We start from the raw sequence: 14,143 nt of genomic DNA on the forward strand, positions 1-14,143 counted from the left end.
CATATGGTTTCTACTTCACGGATTTTCATCTATCGCGGGGGGTTCTGGAACGCAACCCCCGCGATCAAGGAGGGATTACTGTACTGCTATTTAACTGTGCTCATTTTCTGGCTGGCCAATTGGATACAATTTTATATCAAAGTAATTTGAATCTTTTTTTTTCCCAACTTGACAGCTACAAAAGCAAGCAGAAATATCTCACTGTGTGGGATCCAATTCTAGTAAGGCCAAAGTTTGCTTAAGGTGTACAATGTACCTATAAAGCAAAATTTGGAATTCACTTTTAAAGATCCAGTTAAAGAATAAAATACCAGCTAAGTTTGTGAGTGTGTGTGTTATGGTGACTATTGCAGGGCTAAGGTGTATGAGGCAAACATCACCTATACAAATAGGGACTAATAGGAGACAAGACAGTAAGAAATTAAAATTAAGAAAACATATAAGTAATAGGTCAGTGCTATATAATATTAACATAAATTATATAGGATGCAGCGAAACTGTGGGATGTTGAGTATTTGTATTGTGGTAAAAAATATTATAACAAGACAAATTAATTAATAGTAGTGAGGTTTGGATTTTATATCTTTAAGTAATTAAGCACATTAAGGAAAGTTCACTATATAATGTAAAAGCGTTTCCAGGTAACTTAGGGAAGGTGAGACAGGATGCAAGCAGACTACATCAGCAGAAAACTATATGTTTATTTGCTGTATGAGGAAGGCATCTGCCTTCAGCTTCTGTGCTAATAAAAAAGGAGCTGAAAATGACAAAGCAAACACACAATGCTTGACATTAATGATCTACGTGTTTTTCCTGACCGTGTTTACTTATAATTTAGTATGGTTCATTCTTCCTTGTGTTCGGCTAGCAACTGGAAGCAGCCAATGATGATAAGAAACTTTGTATGATGTAATCTAATTCTGTACCTTTTACTTGTATATAAAAAAGACCTCACCTAGCAGAAAAGGTGTGCATCTTGTTACAGAATGCTGTGTGCGTCTAGTTAAACTTCCTCCTGACTGTTTTCTCTTAGAGGTTTTAGGTCACCCAGGGGGTGATGATCATTTCTTCCGCAGTTTTCTTGGTGGCTGAACAGGAATAGGTGGCGGCTGCAGGTCCGAGCCCGAGTAAGGGATCCACTAAGGATCAGCGAAGTAGTTACAACTGGTAAGACCAGCTCTGGAAAAAAATAGGACTGGCTTGTCTCCAGAAACGGCTGGAAGCCGTGAGCCTCAGTTCCCCTCCTGTCGGAGAACCTGAGAGAAGGTGCAAGTTGCAGACTGGAAGTAAAGACAGTCACCGGTGAGTAGATATTTTACCATCTGATGTTGGGAATGCTGAGTTAGTACACTCCCTGAAACGAGGCAGAGTCTTTTTAGAGGCTCAGAAGAAGAAAAAAAAAAATTGGGGGTTGGGCTTTAAAAAGAACAGATAGTTGGAAAGCACCTGACAGTCGGGGAAGGCACAGCTAAGGTGGAGGGTGAGATTTTCACACAAATAGTTTGGTTATATTCCTGTCTTCCTTGGGGGTTACTACCACAGTTTTCTTGGTGGCCCATACGAGGACTGTCCAGATCACCTGATGAGGGATACCAGCTCTCAAGAAAATTTAGGACTGTCCCTGTTCCTAGTCTAAATGGGACCTAAGACCCAGGGATCACGACGGCCAACATCAAGGAGTTTGAAAATCCACAAATCAGGTAGGAGAAAGTTTGTCACAACTGGAAATAAAAAAGTCAACTGGAATGCAAAATTCAAGTTTGAGGATCTTCTACCAGGTGTTGATAGAAGGGGGAATATATTAGTTAACTGAAATAAGATATAAGGAGCCCCTGGAAAAACAAAAAAATTAACAGGTTGGGAACCCGGGGTGAGACAAATTGTCTCACGGGAAAAGGACAGTTTGGGGTAATGTTGTAAAAGCTGGGTTTTTGAGTGTGTGTGTTATGGTGACTGGCTTGCAGTGTGTTTGAAAAAAAAAACAATATGAGTATGAGATTGTGCGTGGCATAAATAAATAACTGAAATGAAATTATATAGAAATATGTATCTTAATTTGTATATTGATATATAAATATATATATATATATATATATATATATATATATATATAATTAGCACAAGACAAATATATGTATGGAATGATTTAAGTTCCATTGTGGTTGGCTTTTGTGGTTTTTAATAAAAAAAGGTTTGCTGAGGATGGAATTGGTAGGTGGAGTCTGAGAAGGGAGAGTAAATGTACATTACAACCTGATGAAGTTTGTCCCACTAGTGATAATTATGGAGTATATTATTAGGGTTCAAGTATTGGACTGGATGGAAAGTAAAGGAGTGTTGGTTATGAGTATAATAAAGGAAGGATAGATGCTTATAGAACAATGTGAAAGAATGTAAACCAAAACAACGATGGATGCCTGTGAGTTAGGAGTTTGGTAAAGGAACTATATACACCAAGGTGACATGTTAAGGTTGACAGTTATTAGGTGGAGACATGTGGACTAACCTGACAACTGAATATTTGCAGTGTTCCTGTGGTGGCGCATTACTGCTCAAGAGCGAGATGACAGCCATGACGGGGTATGGGTTTACAAGGAATCTGGTGAAGAGATGTGGACATGGAACTGATCTCAGGCATTTGGACGAGTCACATTAATAATACATGGAAGGAAAATGACTTGTTGCCAGTGGGAAAAAAACTGTGTTGTTTGTGATTATTGCTGAGTTCTTCAAATAGACTGTGCAATGTCTCAATGTCCTCCCTCTTCACAACATGATTGATTCTTTCCTCCTCATTATCCAGTGACCCCAGCCTTAATACTCTTAAAAATTTGCCAGTGATTGTCTTAGCTGTGGATCAGATGTTCTTTTCCTACCACTGCACTGTGTTGAACATTTCTTTTTTGTTTTATTTTGCATCCTACCAAAAGAGACTTCAGGATTTGCTCCACTCTCCAGCTAAATAACAAGCCTGCTCAGGTCTAGTTTTGCAAGTCTCCTGGAGTAAAGACTTATTTAGCTATAGTGGAAGGATCCAGGTATGTGGACAGTGGGTTATGTATGTTATATTAGATGTGAAGGGCAAGCTAAATAATAAAACAAGTCTCTCAGTTAGGGCTATTTGTTCCAATGTACATTAAAAGTGGGGCTACTTCAGAGAGTGGTGACTTTTCATCTGTTGCTTTACTATGATTCAAAGGAGAAATTGCAAAAAGGACACTAAAGCTTTTACTTTTCTTTCTAGCAAAAAATCGTAAAAGTTTCGTGTTCTAAACTCCAGCTGGTTACATAAAAGGGAGAAAGGCCGCTTTTCTACTCCCGTATCAAGGTTAAGATTTATGCCTCGTCCTGAAATTAAGCAACAGTTGCTATCTTTTCTTAGCATGATTGGCTATTGCCGAAAGTGGATCTTAAAAAAGAAAACAACAAGCACTGATGTCAGCTCCTACATTTGTATTAAACTGAATTTTTAAGTAATTAGCTGAAAATATATCGTGCACACAAAATTTTGAAATATCTGATATTAATTTCTAGAGCTTTGAATTGATTTTGGGTTACAATGAGTTTTGACTGTGTAAGATAGTTTGTAAATGGAAATGTCACCACTTTGCTCATAAGACTACTTATACATGTACAAAACATCTTTCCTTCAAACCCTGGCCAAGTTCTAAGGAAAAATTTTCTTTTAATAGTAAATACAATACAACTGAGACAATTTAATAAAATAAATAAATAAAATACTATTTTTGTGTGTGGTGGTGTGTGCTGTGATGCTTTTGAGAAATGTAGAATGTATTTTGAACATGGATGAATGTAAAACCACTATTAAGACAGGAAAGTATGGTGACGCAGCAATTACCACTACTGCCCAATAATATGAATGGAATATTGAGGCTCATATACACTCTGTGTGGAGTGTTTTTACAGTTTAAGTGCCCTTGAGTAGGCCTTATATTATGTTGAAGCCAATGAATAAAAAATGTGTTGTTTGAATGAATGACAAGGTTGATACAAAATTGAGAATATATACAGTGCATCCAGAAAGTATTCACAGCACATCACTTTTTCCACATGTTACAGCCTTATTCCAAAATGGAATAAATTTGTTTTTTCCCTCAGAATTCTACACAAAACACCCCATAATGACAACATGAAAAAAGTTTACTTAAGGTTTATGCAAATTTATTAAAAATAAAAAAATTGAGAAAGCACCTGTACATAAGTATTCACAGCCTTTGCCATGAAGCTCAAAATTGAGCTCAGGTGCATCCTGTTTCCCCTGATCATCCTTGACATGTTTCTGCAGCTTAATTGGAGTCCACCTGTGGTTAATTCAGTTGATTGGACATGATTTGGAAAGGCACACACCTGTCTATATAAGGTCCCACAGTTGACAGTTCAAGTCAGAACACAAACCAAGCATGAAGTCAAAGGACTTGTCTGTAGACCTCCAAGACAGGATTGTCTCGAAGCACAAATCTGGGGAAGGTTACAGAAACATTTCTGCTGCTTTGAACGTCCCAATGAGCACAGTGGCCTCCATCATCTGCAAATGGAAGAAGTTCGAAACCACAAGGACTTTTCCTAGAGATGTCCGGCCATCTAAACTGAGCAATTGGGGGAGAAGGGCATTAGTCAGGGAGGTGACCAAGAACCCGATGGTCACTCTGTCAGAGCTCCAGAGGTCCTCTGTGGAGAGAGGAGAACCTTCCAGAAGGACAACCATCTCTGCAGCAATCCACCAATCAGGCCTGTATGGTAGAGCGGCCAGACGGAAGCCACTCCTTAGTAAAAGGCACATGGCAGCCAGCCTGGAGTTTGCCAAAAGGCACCTGAAGGACTCTCAGATCCTGAGAAACAAAATTCTCTGGTCTGATGAGACAAAGATTGAACTCTTTTGTGTGAATGCCAAGATATCAAAGGAGTGGCTTCAGGACAACTCTGTGAATGTCCTTGAGTGGCCCAGCCAGAGCCCTGACTTGATTCCGATTGAACATCTCTGGAGAGATCTTAAAATGGCTGTGTACCGACGTTTCCCATCCAACCTGATGGAGCATGAGAGGTGCTGCAAAGAGGAATGGGCGAAACTAGCCAAGGATAGGTGTGCCAAGGTTATGGCATCATATTCAAAAAGACTTGAGGCTGTAATTGCTGCAAAAGGTGCATCAACAAAGTATTGAGCAAAGGCTGTGAATACTTATGTACATGTGATTTCTCAGTTTTTATATCTATACTAATAAAAGGCAAAGCCCTCACTGACTCACTCACTCACTCACTGACTCATCACTAATTCTCCAACTTCCCGTGTAGGTAGAAGGCTGAAATTTGGCAGGCTCATTCCTTACAGCTTACTTACAAAAGTTAAGCAGGTTTCATTTCGAAATTCTACGTGCAACGGTCATAACGGTCAACAACGTCCGCCATGTTGAACTTTCTGATCCATGGCACCATCTTCACAAAATTTGGTAGGCGGCTTCCCTGCGCTAACCGAAACCAATGTACTTATTTCCGTGGTATGACGCCACTGTCAGCCGCCATATTGAACTTTCCAATGTCACTAATTCTCCAACTTCCCGTGTAGGTAGAAGGCTGAAATTTGGTACTTATTTCGGTGGTATGATGCCACTGTCGGTCGCCATATTGAACTTTTCAACGGTCTTTGTTACTTATGGGCCCATCTTCAAGAAATTTGGTACGCGGGTTCCCAACGCTAACTGAATCCTACTTACGTACATATATCGTCCATAGCTTGCAGCTCGGTCACCGTGTGAGGCGCCGTTGGGTCCCCCATCCCAACGCCTCCCACGATGTTGGCTGCCTGCCTATATAAGGCCGTCCGTCGCTTCAGTCTCTACATTCCCTTCCTTGCTTCGCCACGAGATTCACGTCTCCCTGCTAATAACTACAGTCTTTTTATTTAATCTACGGCTTCTCCGCTGTTTTATTGTTCATTTATGACAATTATAGTTATTGTTTAGGTATTTTAGACTTACTTTACATTGTTCAGGTACCCATTTCATTCCAACCGTACCCCCATTAACATGTCTATCGAGGTGATCAACATCGATCAAAGAACTGTCACTTACCGAGTGGTTTCCATGCCCAGAGATGGCACCTGCCTTTTCCATTCTATTTGTTACATATTGCACGGCCATATCAGGCTCACTCTTGATATCCGGAGGAAAATTGTGTCTTATGTATTGAATGACTGGGACAGGTTCAAGGTGTGGACTGATGACGGTACAGGAGATAATTATACTACACAGGAGCACTATAAGAGTGAAATGCTGAAGCCCTTCACCTATGCATCTGAATGTGAGTTGATTGCTGCCGCTGAATTGTTCGGTTGTCGTTTTTAAGTGTACCGAAATTACCAAATATTTTACACCTTTCGACAACCCCCAATGCCTCTTAAACATCTTAAATTGACAGGTGACGATTTCAGTAGTGGACACTTTGATGTTTCTGAATGTTTAAACTCTAAAAAGCTGGATGTGAAGTTATCGATGAAACCGGTTGTATACTTACAACGCTTGACAGATGCCAAATGTCTCTTAAACACAAGTCCTACAAATACTGTCGGAATTGAAACAAACCATGAAACTCAAACTGATTATGACAGCAGCAATCCAAGCTGTGAGATTTGAAACAAGATTACTGTTCACATGGCCAACTGTACGTTGCATGCTCAAGAGTAAGCTCAGCGCACAGCTTGGTCATATTACAATCGGAGGGCTGAACTCACAATATGGTATACAAAGAGATCCTTAACAAATAATTATTGGTATATTTTCCCTCAGTTTAAAAAGGTTTAATTTTCTTCTTAATAAAAATTTTAAGGCAGTACTACGCCGCTGCGAAGCTCGGGTATTTTGCTAGTTTTTAATAAATTTGCAAAAACTTCAAGTAAACTTTTTTCACTTTGTCATTATGGGGTGTTGTGTGTAGAATTCTGAGGAAAAAAATGAATTTAATCCATTTTGGAATAAGGCTGTAACATAACAAAATGTGGAAAAAGTAATGCGCTATGAATACTTTCCGGATGCACTGTATGTTTATATTGTTCAAACTGAAAGATCTCTGAATTCAAGCTGAAAATAATATGATTAGGTGCAATTAAAAAAGTTTCCAAATAATGTGTACGACTGCCTCCTTTATGACTATTGGCCATACTTTGAAAAATTGAGTTTTTTCTAGTAATTTTTAATTTAAAGTAAAATCAGACATATTTCCCAAGACAGTGAGGAAGCTGGTATTAAGCATTGGCTTCCAGTCTAGGTAGTGTTCCATATTAAGATATACTATACAAAACAGAGGTAAACAATGAAAAGAAAAAAAAAAGTAGAATGCGGAGTTTAACTGTTCTACCATACTTTGTTTACATTTTTTGAAAAATAATTAGAAACTATGCTCCTGCTGCTATGTGATATAAATGATATAAATAAACTTTGTAGCCCCCCTGGAATCCTAATTGAAAATGTTATTACCATACTGTCATAATTTCTAAAAATCAAAATGAATATTTGTTGATATATTATTTTAATCTGTTGTTTTTAAGCCTTTCTTTGTTAATAAAAAAGGAAAATATTTATGTTTTTAGTACATTTCTGTAATTGATATGCATACACCAGCAGAGCTACCTGTAAGCACTATTGAGATTGAACTACTGATTATTTTTTCTTTTAATAGTTTAAAGAACTATTTAGTTCCAGTTTCATTGACATTTAGGCTTTGGAATAGCTTGTAGAAGTCTCATGTCTATGTTGGTGAATGTAATTGACTAATGCTTCCTAATGCTTCACTCCCACTTAACAACATTTTTAGTGATGTTAAGGGAACAGATACTGTGGATAACTTCTTGATGTTTATTACACTTGAGCATACCACATAACTGTGAGAATCAGGTTACACATAGGTCATCTACGCTGCCTTGTGGATAGTCATGATGAAGCAAACATATGAGGGGAACTAGTGATCTTGATGTGGAGTGGTTTATAGATGGTATTACCTTAAGCATTTATTTTTAGGGATGTAATTTAAGCACAATAATGTCAAAAATCCCTTACTATATAAGTGGTTAAACGATAACATTTTTGTGTCTTTCCTTAACTAGTGATATAACAAATGAGTTTTCCTTCACAAAAAAAATGCAAAACTGTGCTATTCTGTTCTGCAGCCAGCAAACTTTATACCATTGATATGGGAAGAAAGGTTTTTAGTTTTATTTATTAACACTAGAATTACCAGAGCCTACGAAAAAACTCGTAAATCCGTCCCACCTTAAATCGCTTCTTAAAACCTTTCTCACCTCTCAGCAAGCATCTTTTGTTAATCTAAATGTGCTGATAAAAGAAAAGCTGCAAGTAGCCGGCTATTCCATCCCCCCACCGACTTAGAACGTGGACAAACTTCTCCCAGCTCATGCCTTGATTGATTATCTGTGAGTGAAATTGAGTTTTAGAGTGGAAATAATAGATCGTTATTTGGAACACACGCATTTCATGTGTGTTCCGTTTATACAGTAATCTGTGTAAACACATTGTTAAAACAGAAACTTTTTCATATTTTAGTAATAAATGTTACAACATGTAGGCATAAACTATAAAATGTGGAAAGCCTGAAATCCAAAGATCAAATAAACACTTTCACAACAAGGTTCAAGAACAATACAACTGCTTCTGTGGCATACCGGTAAGATTTGCTGACACAGCGAGCAGTAGGCTTACTGTGCCTCAGAGACCCAAGGTCAGTTCCCCGCTGGGGAGAAAATGTTATTTTTTTTTCTTTTTAACCTTCACCACTCTGCCTGCCTGAACTCCCTGTCTATCTATATAGTAATAACAGTAAATTTAATATTATATAGCAGCTTCCCTGGTCTGCCTATCATATAGTGCCTTTCCTTCCTATGTATCTATATATCTATCCCCTTAGCTGTTTTTTTTTATATATCTATTATACAGTGCCTTCCCTGTATATTTATATATCTAGTGACTTCTCTGTCTGTCTGTCTGATTGCATATAGCACTGAACTTACTGCTCTGTACTATTCTGTCCTCTGTATGTCCTGGAGTACAAAAGAAACACCACCATACAGCAACATGTGGGGACTGGTAAGATCGGGGAAAAAAACACAGGGTCACTGATTACAAACCACAAGATTAACGAAAGAGACAATATATGTAAAAACATCATCGCACTAATGCAATATTATTTATTTTCAAATAATATTGCATGTACTGTGCATTGAAACTGCTGCACTGAATAAGCTCACGCCTTTTATAAAAGTGCCAGCGTTTATTTAAACCTGATCTGATGCGGTTCGTTTTCAAATAATATTGCATGTACTGTGGGTTGAAACTGCTGCACTGAATAAGCTCACGCCTTCTGTAAAAGCGCCAGGGTGTATTAAAATCTGATCTGACGCTGTTCGTTTCCAAATAATATTGCATGTACTGCACTATTTTAGAATAAAAACATACATTTGATTTCAGTCAGTCTGTAACAGCCATTGTAAATGTATGATAATTGTAAAGGTCAGCTTTTTTTTTTTTTTAATTCAGTTTCATTCTCTCAGTTGCGGTCAAGATACACACATAAAGACGCTCTATAGCTCGAAAGTTATTTATTTGGATCACATAAAGACGTGCTATAGCTATAGATACGAAGAAGGCAGATTCGTCAGCGTTTGTGTGTCAGATACTACTAGAATATGAAAAACGTTTCTGTTTTAAAAATGTGTATTACACATATTACTGTAGAAACAGAACACACATGAAATGTGTGTGTTCCAAATAATGATCTATTATTTCCACTCTAAAACTCCACTCCACTCCCAGATAATCAATCAAGGCATGAACTGGGAGAAGGTCGTGCACATTCTGAGTCCGTGGGGGGATGGAATAGCCGGCTGCTTGCAGCTTGTCTTTATCGGCACATTTAGAAGACAAACGACACTGGCAGAGAGGTGTGAACGGATTTAAGAAGCAATTTAAGGTGGGACTGATCTATGAGTTTTTTTCGTAGGCTCTGGTAATTCTAGTGTTAAGGGGGAAGATGTAACTATTTACACAGATTTTCATTACACCTTTGAAGCATGCTATGATCAATGGGTTTCTGTGGAAAGCGTGAGGGTTCAAAACCAGTACTGGCCAATCGATTCAGCACCATGCTTTGGTGAATAATTTGTCTAGTGCAATTATGGAACCCAGTCAAATTGTTGTAGTAAAATGCCAGGCAGTATGAATAACCAAGATCCAGCAAGCTGAGAGAATGTGCAAGTGGATTATTGGGGCAAAAACGCTGCACAGAGGCTTGACGCACCTATTTACCATGTAATGCTGCTATAAGATGTGCCCGGCATGCCTCTTACGCCAGTGATTTAAGTTTTTCCTTACAGACCAGTGCAACAACCACAGATATTCAGACTTGGAAATAAGAAGGACCTTTCTTGGATAAGGATGGGATATAGCACCATCTACAGATTAATAAACCTTTTCTGCCCAAATCTTTTTTCCCAGGCTTTGCAAAGTTTGCTTGTGGATCAGATCATGCTGCTAAAGACACAATGGTGTCACATGTGGAGAGCTTTTGAAGGGTTCCAGGGTTCTCATTTAATGCCACAGCGTACTGTCAGAAGTATATGGTATGTATGAAACATAGCAAAGGAAAATGACTGAAGATTGGACAATTTGTCATCCCTTTCCCAGATGGCCCCTTTGATTATCTGCAGATGGATTTTATTAAATTGATACCCTCAAAGAGATGTAAATTTTACTTGCTTATGAAACTGATGTGTTTTATTGATGGGTAGAAGGGCTCCTCTGTAGACATGCTGATGCAAAATCAGTGGCAAAGGCCTTGGTGAGAGAAGTGCTTATCACCCACAGTGTACTGTAATGGGGGAAAGGACCAATCCGACATTGAAAAGTGAAATTGGCTAAAGAACATGAGGAAACTGGCATTACGTGGCCAGATGCCCCTCCACTTGTCTTGGCTGCAATGTCTAGCAGGACCCACTACCAAACAGGACTGTCACCTTTCAAAGGGCTGATGGGTCAGCCAATGCAGGTCCTAATACCTGAAGGGCGGGTCGAACTGGAAACCGTTGATTGGGATTTTTCTCGTTTCTTTCAGGCCTCTAAAGAATGCTGAAAGGTGTGTACTCCCAAGTGAAAGAGTCCGGGAGAGTGGCCCCTCCCACTGAGTTACCTGATGAGAGGATCCATCCTGGAGATTGGGTTTTGTTCCGATACACCTGGCAAAAGCACTGGCTCCAGCCCCAGTGGTGAGGCCCGCTTCAAGTCCTGTTAGTTACCTAGCATGCTATAAAGGTAGAAGGCATCGACTCCTGGATCCACCATGTCCTTTGCCCTCTGGACTAGTTTGTATTGGCTACAGACTAAGAACAGTGTATCCAGGGTTGACAGACACTAACTTGAGACAGCCATTTGGAAGCGTACTTGGACTGGTAATGTATGGTGGGACCTGATGAACTTTACTGTTACTCCAATATACACTGAATCTTGTTATGTTTGTTCTAATGACTCCTATGTCATCTCCCTATAATGAATCTACCTGTTTTCTTTCTACCATAAATATGTCTTGTGTGCTTGTTAATCAGGTGTTTTTAATTGTATCCTCCTCCTCCCCTCCAGTGATCCCTTGGATCCACTTCTTGATGTCCTTGATGGAATTTCTTTTGTGTGAGCATTTTAAATGCTCAAGTAGGTGTGTGGTAAAAATATCATAACAAGACTAATTAATAGTTGTGAGGTTTGGATTTTATATCTTAAAGTAATTAAGCACATTTAGCAAAGTTCACTATATAATGTAAAAACATTTCCAGGTAACTTAGGAAAGCTTAGACGGGATGCATGCAGAAATACACCGAACTGTAAGCAGGAAACTATGTTTATTTGCTGTATGAGGAAGGAATCTGCCTTCAGTTTCTGTGCTAATAAAGAAAGGTGCTGAAAACAGCAAAGCAAACACGCAACGCTTGACATTAATGATCTACGTGTTTTTGCTGACCATGTTTACTTGTAATTTAGTATGGTTCATTTTGCCCTGTGTCCGGCTAGCACCTGGAAGCAGCCAATAATGATAAGAAACTTTGTATAATGTCATCTAATTATGTACCTTTTACTTGTGTATAAAAAAGACCTCACCTAGCAGAAAAAAATGTGCATCTTTTTACAGAATGCTGTGTGTGTCTAGTTACCACATCTTGTAATAGGAGTGCTCCCTCTTCAAACAGAATAAATGGTTATGATTCAAACTTCCTACAGCCTGTTTTCTCTTAGACATTTTAGGTCACCCAGGGGGTGACAATCTTTTCTTCCACAGTATATTTAAAACAAATGCAAAAAAATATTTTTTATCAAAAAGAGAACTGTTGATACACACAACCAGCAGTCAAGCAATGTAGTTTACCATGGCAAATTTTGAGCCTTGAAACTTTCGCTCTGAAATATATCATAAACACTAAGTAAAGAAGGGCATTTAAGTTGGAATGAATTGCCTATATTTGTTAAATCTTTCTTTAGGTCCTTACCTGACCTCCAACTCGTGGGAATTTGCACGGTGCAAAGGTCATCTGATGATTCATCCGTGGAAGTTCCAATAAAATCAAAATTCAGACAGTTGTGAGCCAACTTTAGAAGCTGCATGAGAAGTCCATGTTGATTTTCATCATTTAAATTGAGGTTCTTGCCTGATGCCTGTAAATATTAATTGTAAGCCTGTGAGACAGCAGTAGAAGACTGAAAAAAATATTATTCACCTAAAAATTTGTTATTGTAATTAAGTTAAATGTTTCTTTATAATTCACTCTTATTTTTCAAATAAAATACAGTTCTGACAAGCACTTCCTTTCCAAACAATAGTATATACAATATAACACTTGTATTATATATCATATTATATATTATATGTTATATAATACAATACTTGTTCCTAATTGAAATATAATACTTTTCAAAGTATGAAGAATATTGAGTAGGCTGTATTTTGACAAGTAACACAGTAGTGAATGCAACAGACATTATACTTTAAATAGTATACATACGTAGCCTTTTATGTAGCCTAGATTAAGAACTTTAAAAATCATTAATATGAAACATATTTTATATACATTTCCATTATGAGTATTTTCCATCTTTGAGGTTTACCTGTTGCAAAAGTAACTCAACACTATTTTTACTCCCAAAAAAATCATTCTGTTTTTCACACTGTTCCCAAAAAGTCTTCTTGATAATCCTGCTCCTGATTTGCTAACTATTCACATTGTTTCCTGTTTTTAAAATAAATGATATGTGGCCATTTTCTTCCTCTTTTTATCAGGAAAGGTTACAATTTAACTTGATCAGTTTGCCAAATGTTTATATATTATATATAGGATTTTCTAGAAAATATAGTATGAAGTATAGTATAAAATTTAGTATAAAGCAGGATGTATCTTTTCTTGACAATTTCACAGACTACTAGGTACTTCTGCAAATATCACTTAGTGTTCCAGTAGAAAAATCAAACTAAGTCAAGTTAATGTTAATCAAGCAAGTTTCAAAATAATGCTCATTATGCATTATTTCTGTTGCTTTAGAAAGTGATAAAATGTTAAAATAAATTTTAGATAAAATTATAATATGATAAAGTCAACAATAGACATGTATAGATCAAAAAAATTAAATACCTGTAACAAAAGGAATTCTGTCAAAAAAATACAGTACTCAAGAAAGAGTAAAATAAAATTACTTTACCTGTTTTAATAAATTGCAGGACAATGTAAAGATGTCAAAGAGAGAAGAATCTCTAAAAGAAGATGCAATTTTCCTGTGTTTGGTTAATGGATGTGTTGTGTCTGCCTGAAAAATCAAGAACGTACATAGGAAAGGAACTGTTAAAAATGTATAAAGTTTGCAAATATTTTCACTTACCCTAGTAAGAAATAGTGCAACTTTTTAATGGTATACCAGGTATCTATCAAATTACATTTAAGTTAAATAAAAGAAATCATACAACTGTACTTCACTCTAACTTTAAAAATAAGTTTGGTATTTCTGAAGTTGAAGTTATTTGTTCACATTTACAGTATATACTGATTTGCAACATGAAAGTGTGTTTTAAAGTAAAGCATTTTTGCAAA

At 37.4% G+C, this 14,143-nt stretch overlaps 1 protein-coding gene across 2 annotated transcripts in view; it reads right to left on the reverse strand.

Moving 5' to 3' along the window:
• The window catches only part of xpo7 (exportin 7), a 289,702-nt gene that overhangs the window by 92,851 nt on the left and 182,708 nt on the right, over positions 1 to 14,143 (reverse strand). For both annotated transcript variants that reach the window (XM_039769573.1, XM_039769572.1), the window contains exons 6-7: positions 13,758 to 13,862; positions 12,554 to 12,719 (exon numbers count right to left, since the gene is read on the reverse strand). In XM_039769573.1, the coding sequence (XP_039625507.1) occupies positions 12,554 to 12,719; positions 13,758 to 13,862 (271 nt within the window). The remainder of the gene's footprint in view (positions 1 to 12,553; positions 12,720 to 13,757; positions 13,863 to 14,143) is intronic.

The sequence above is a fragment of the Polypterus senegalus genome, chromosome 11, assembly GCF_016835505.1.
Source record: "Polypterus senegalus isolate Bchr_013 chromosome 11, ASM1683550v1, whole genome shotgun sequence".
In the NCBI taxonomy this organism is placed as follows: Eukaryota; Metazoa; Chordata; class Cladistia; order Polypteriformes; family Polypteridae; genus Polypterus; species Polypterus senegalus.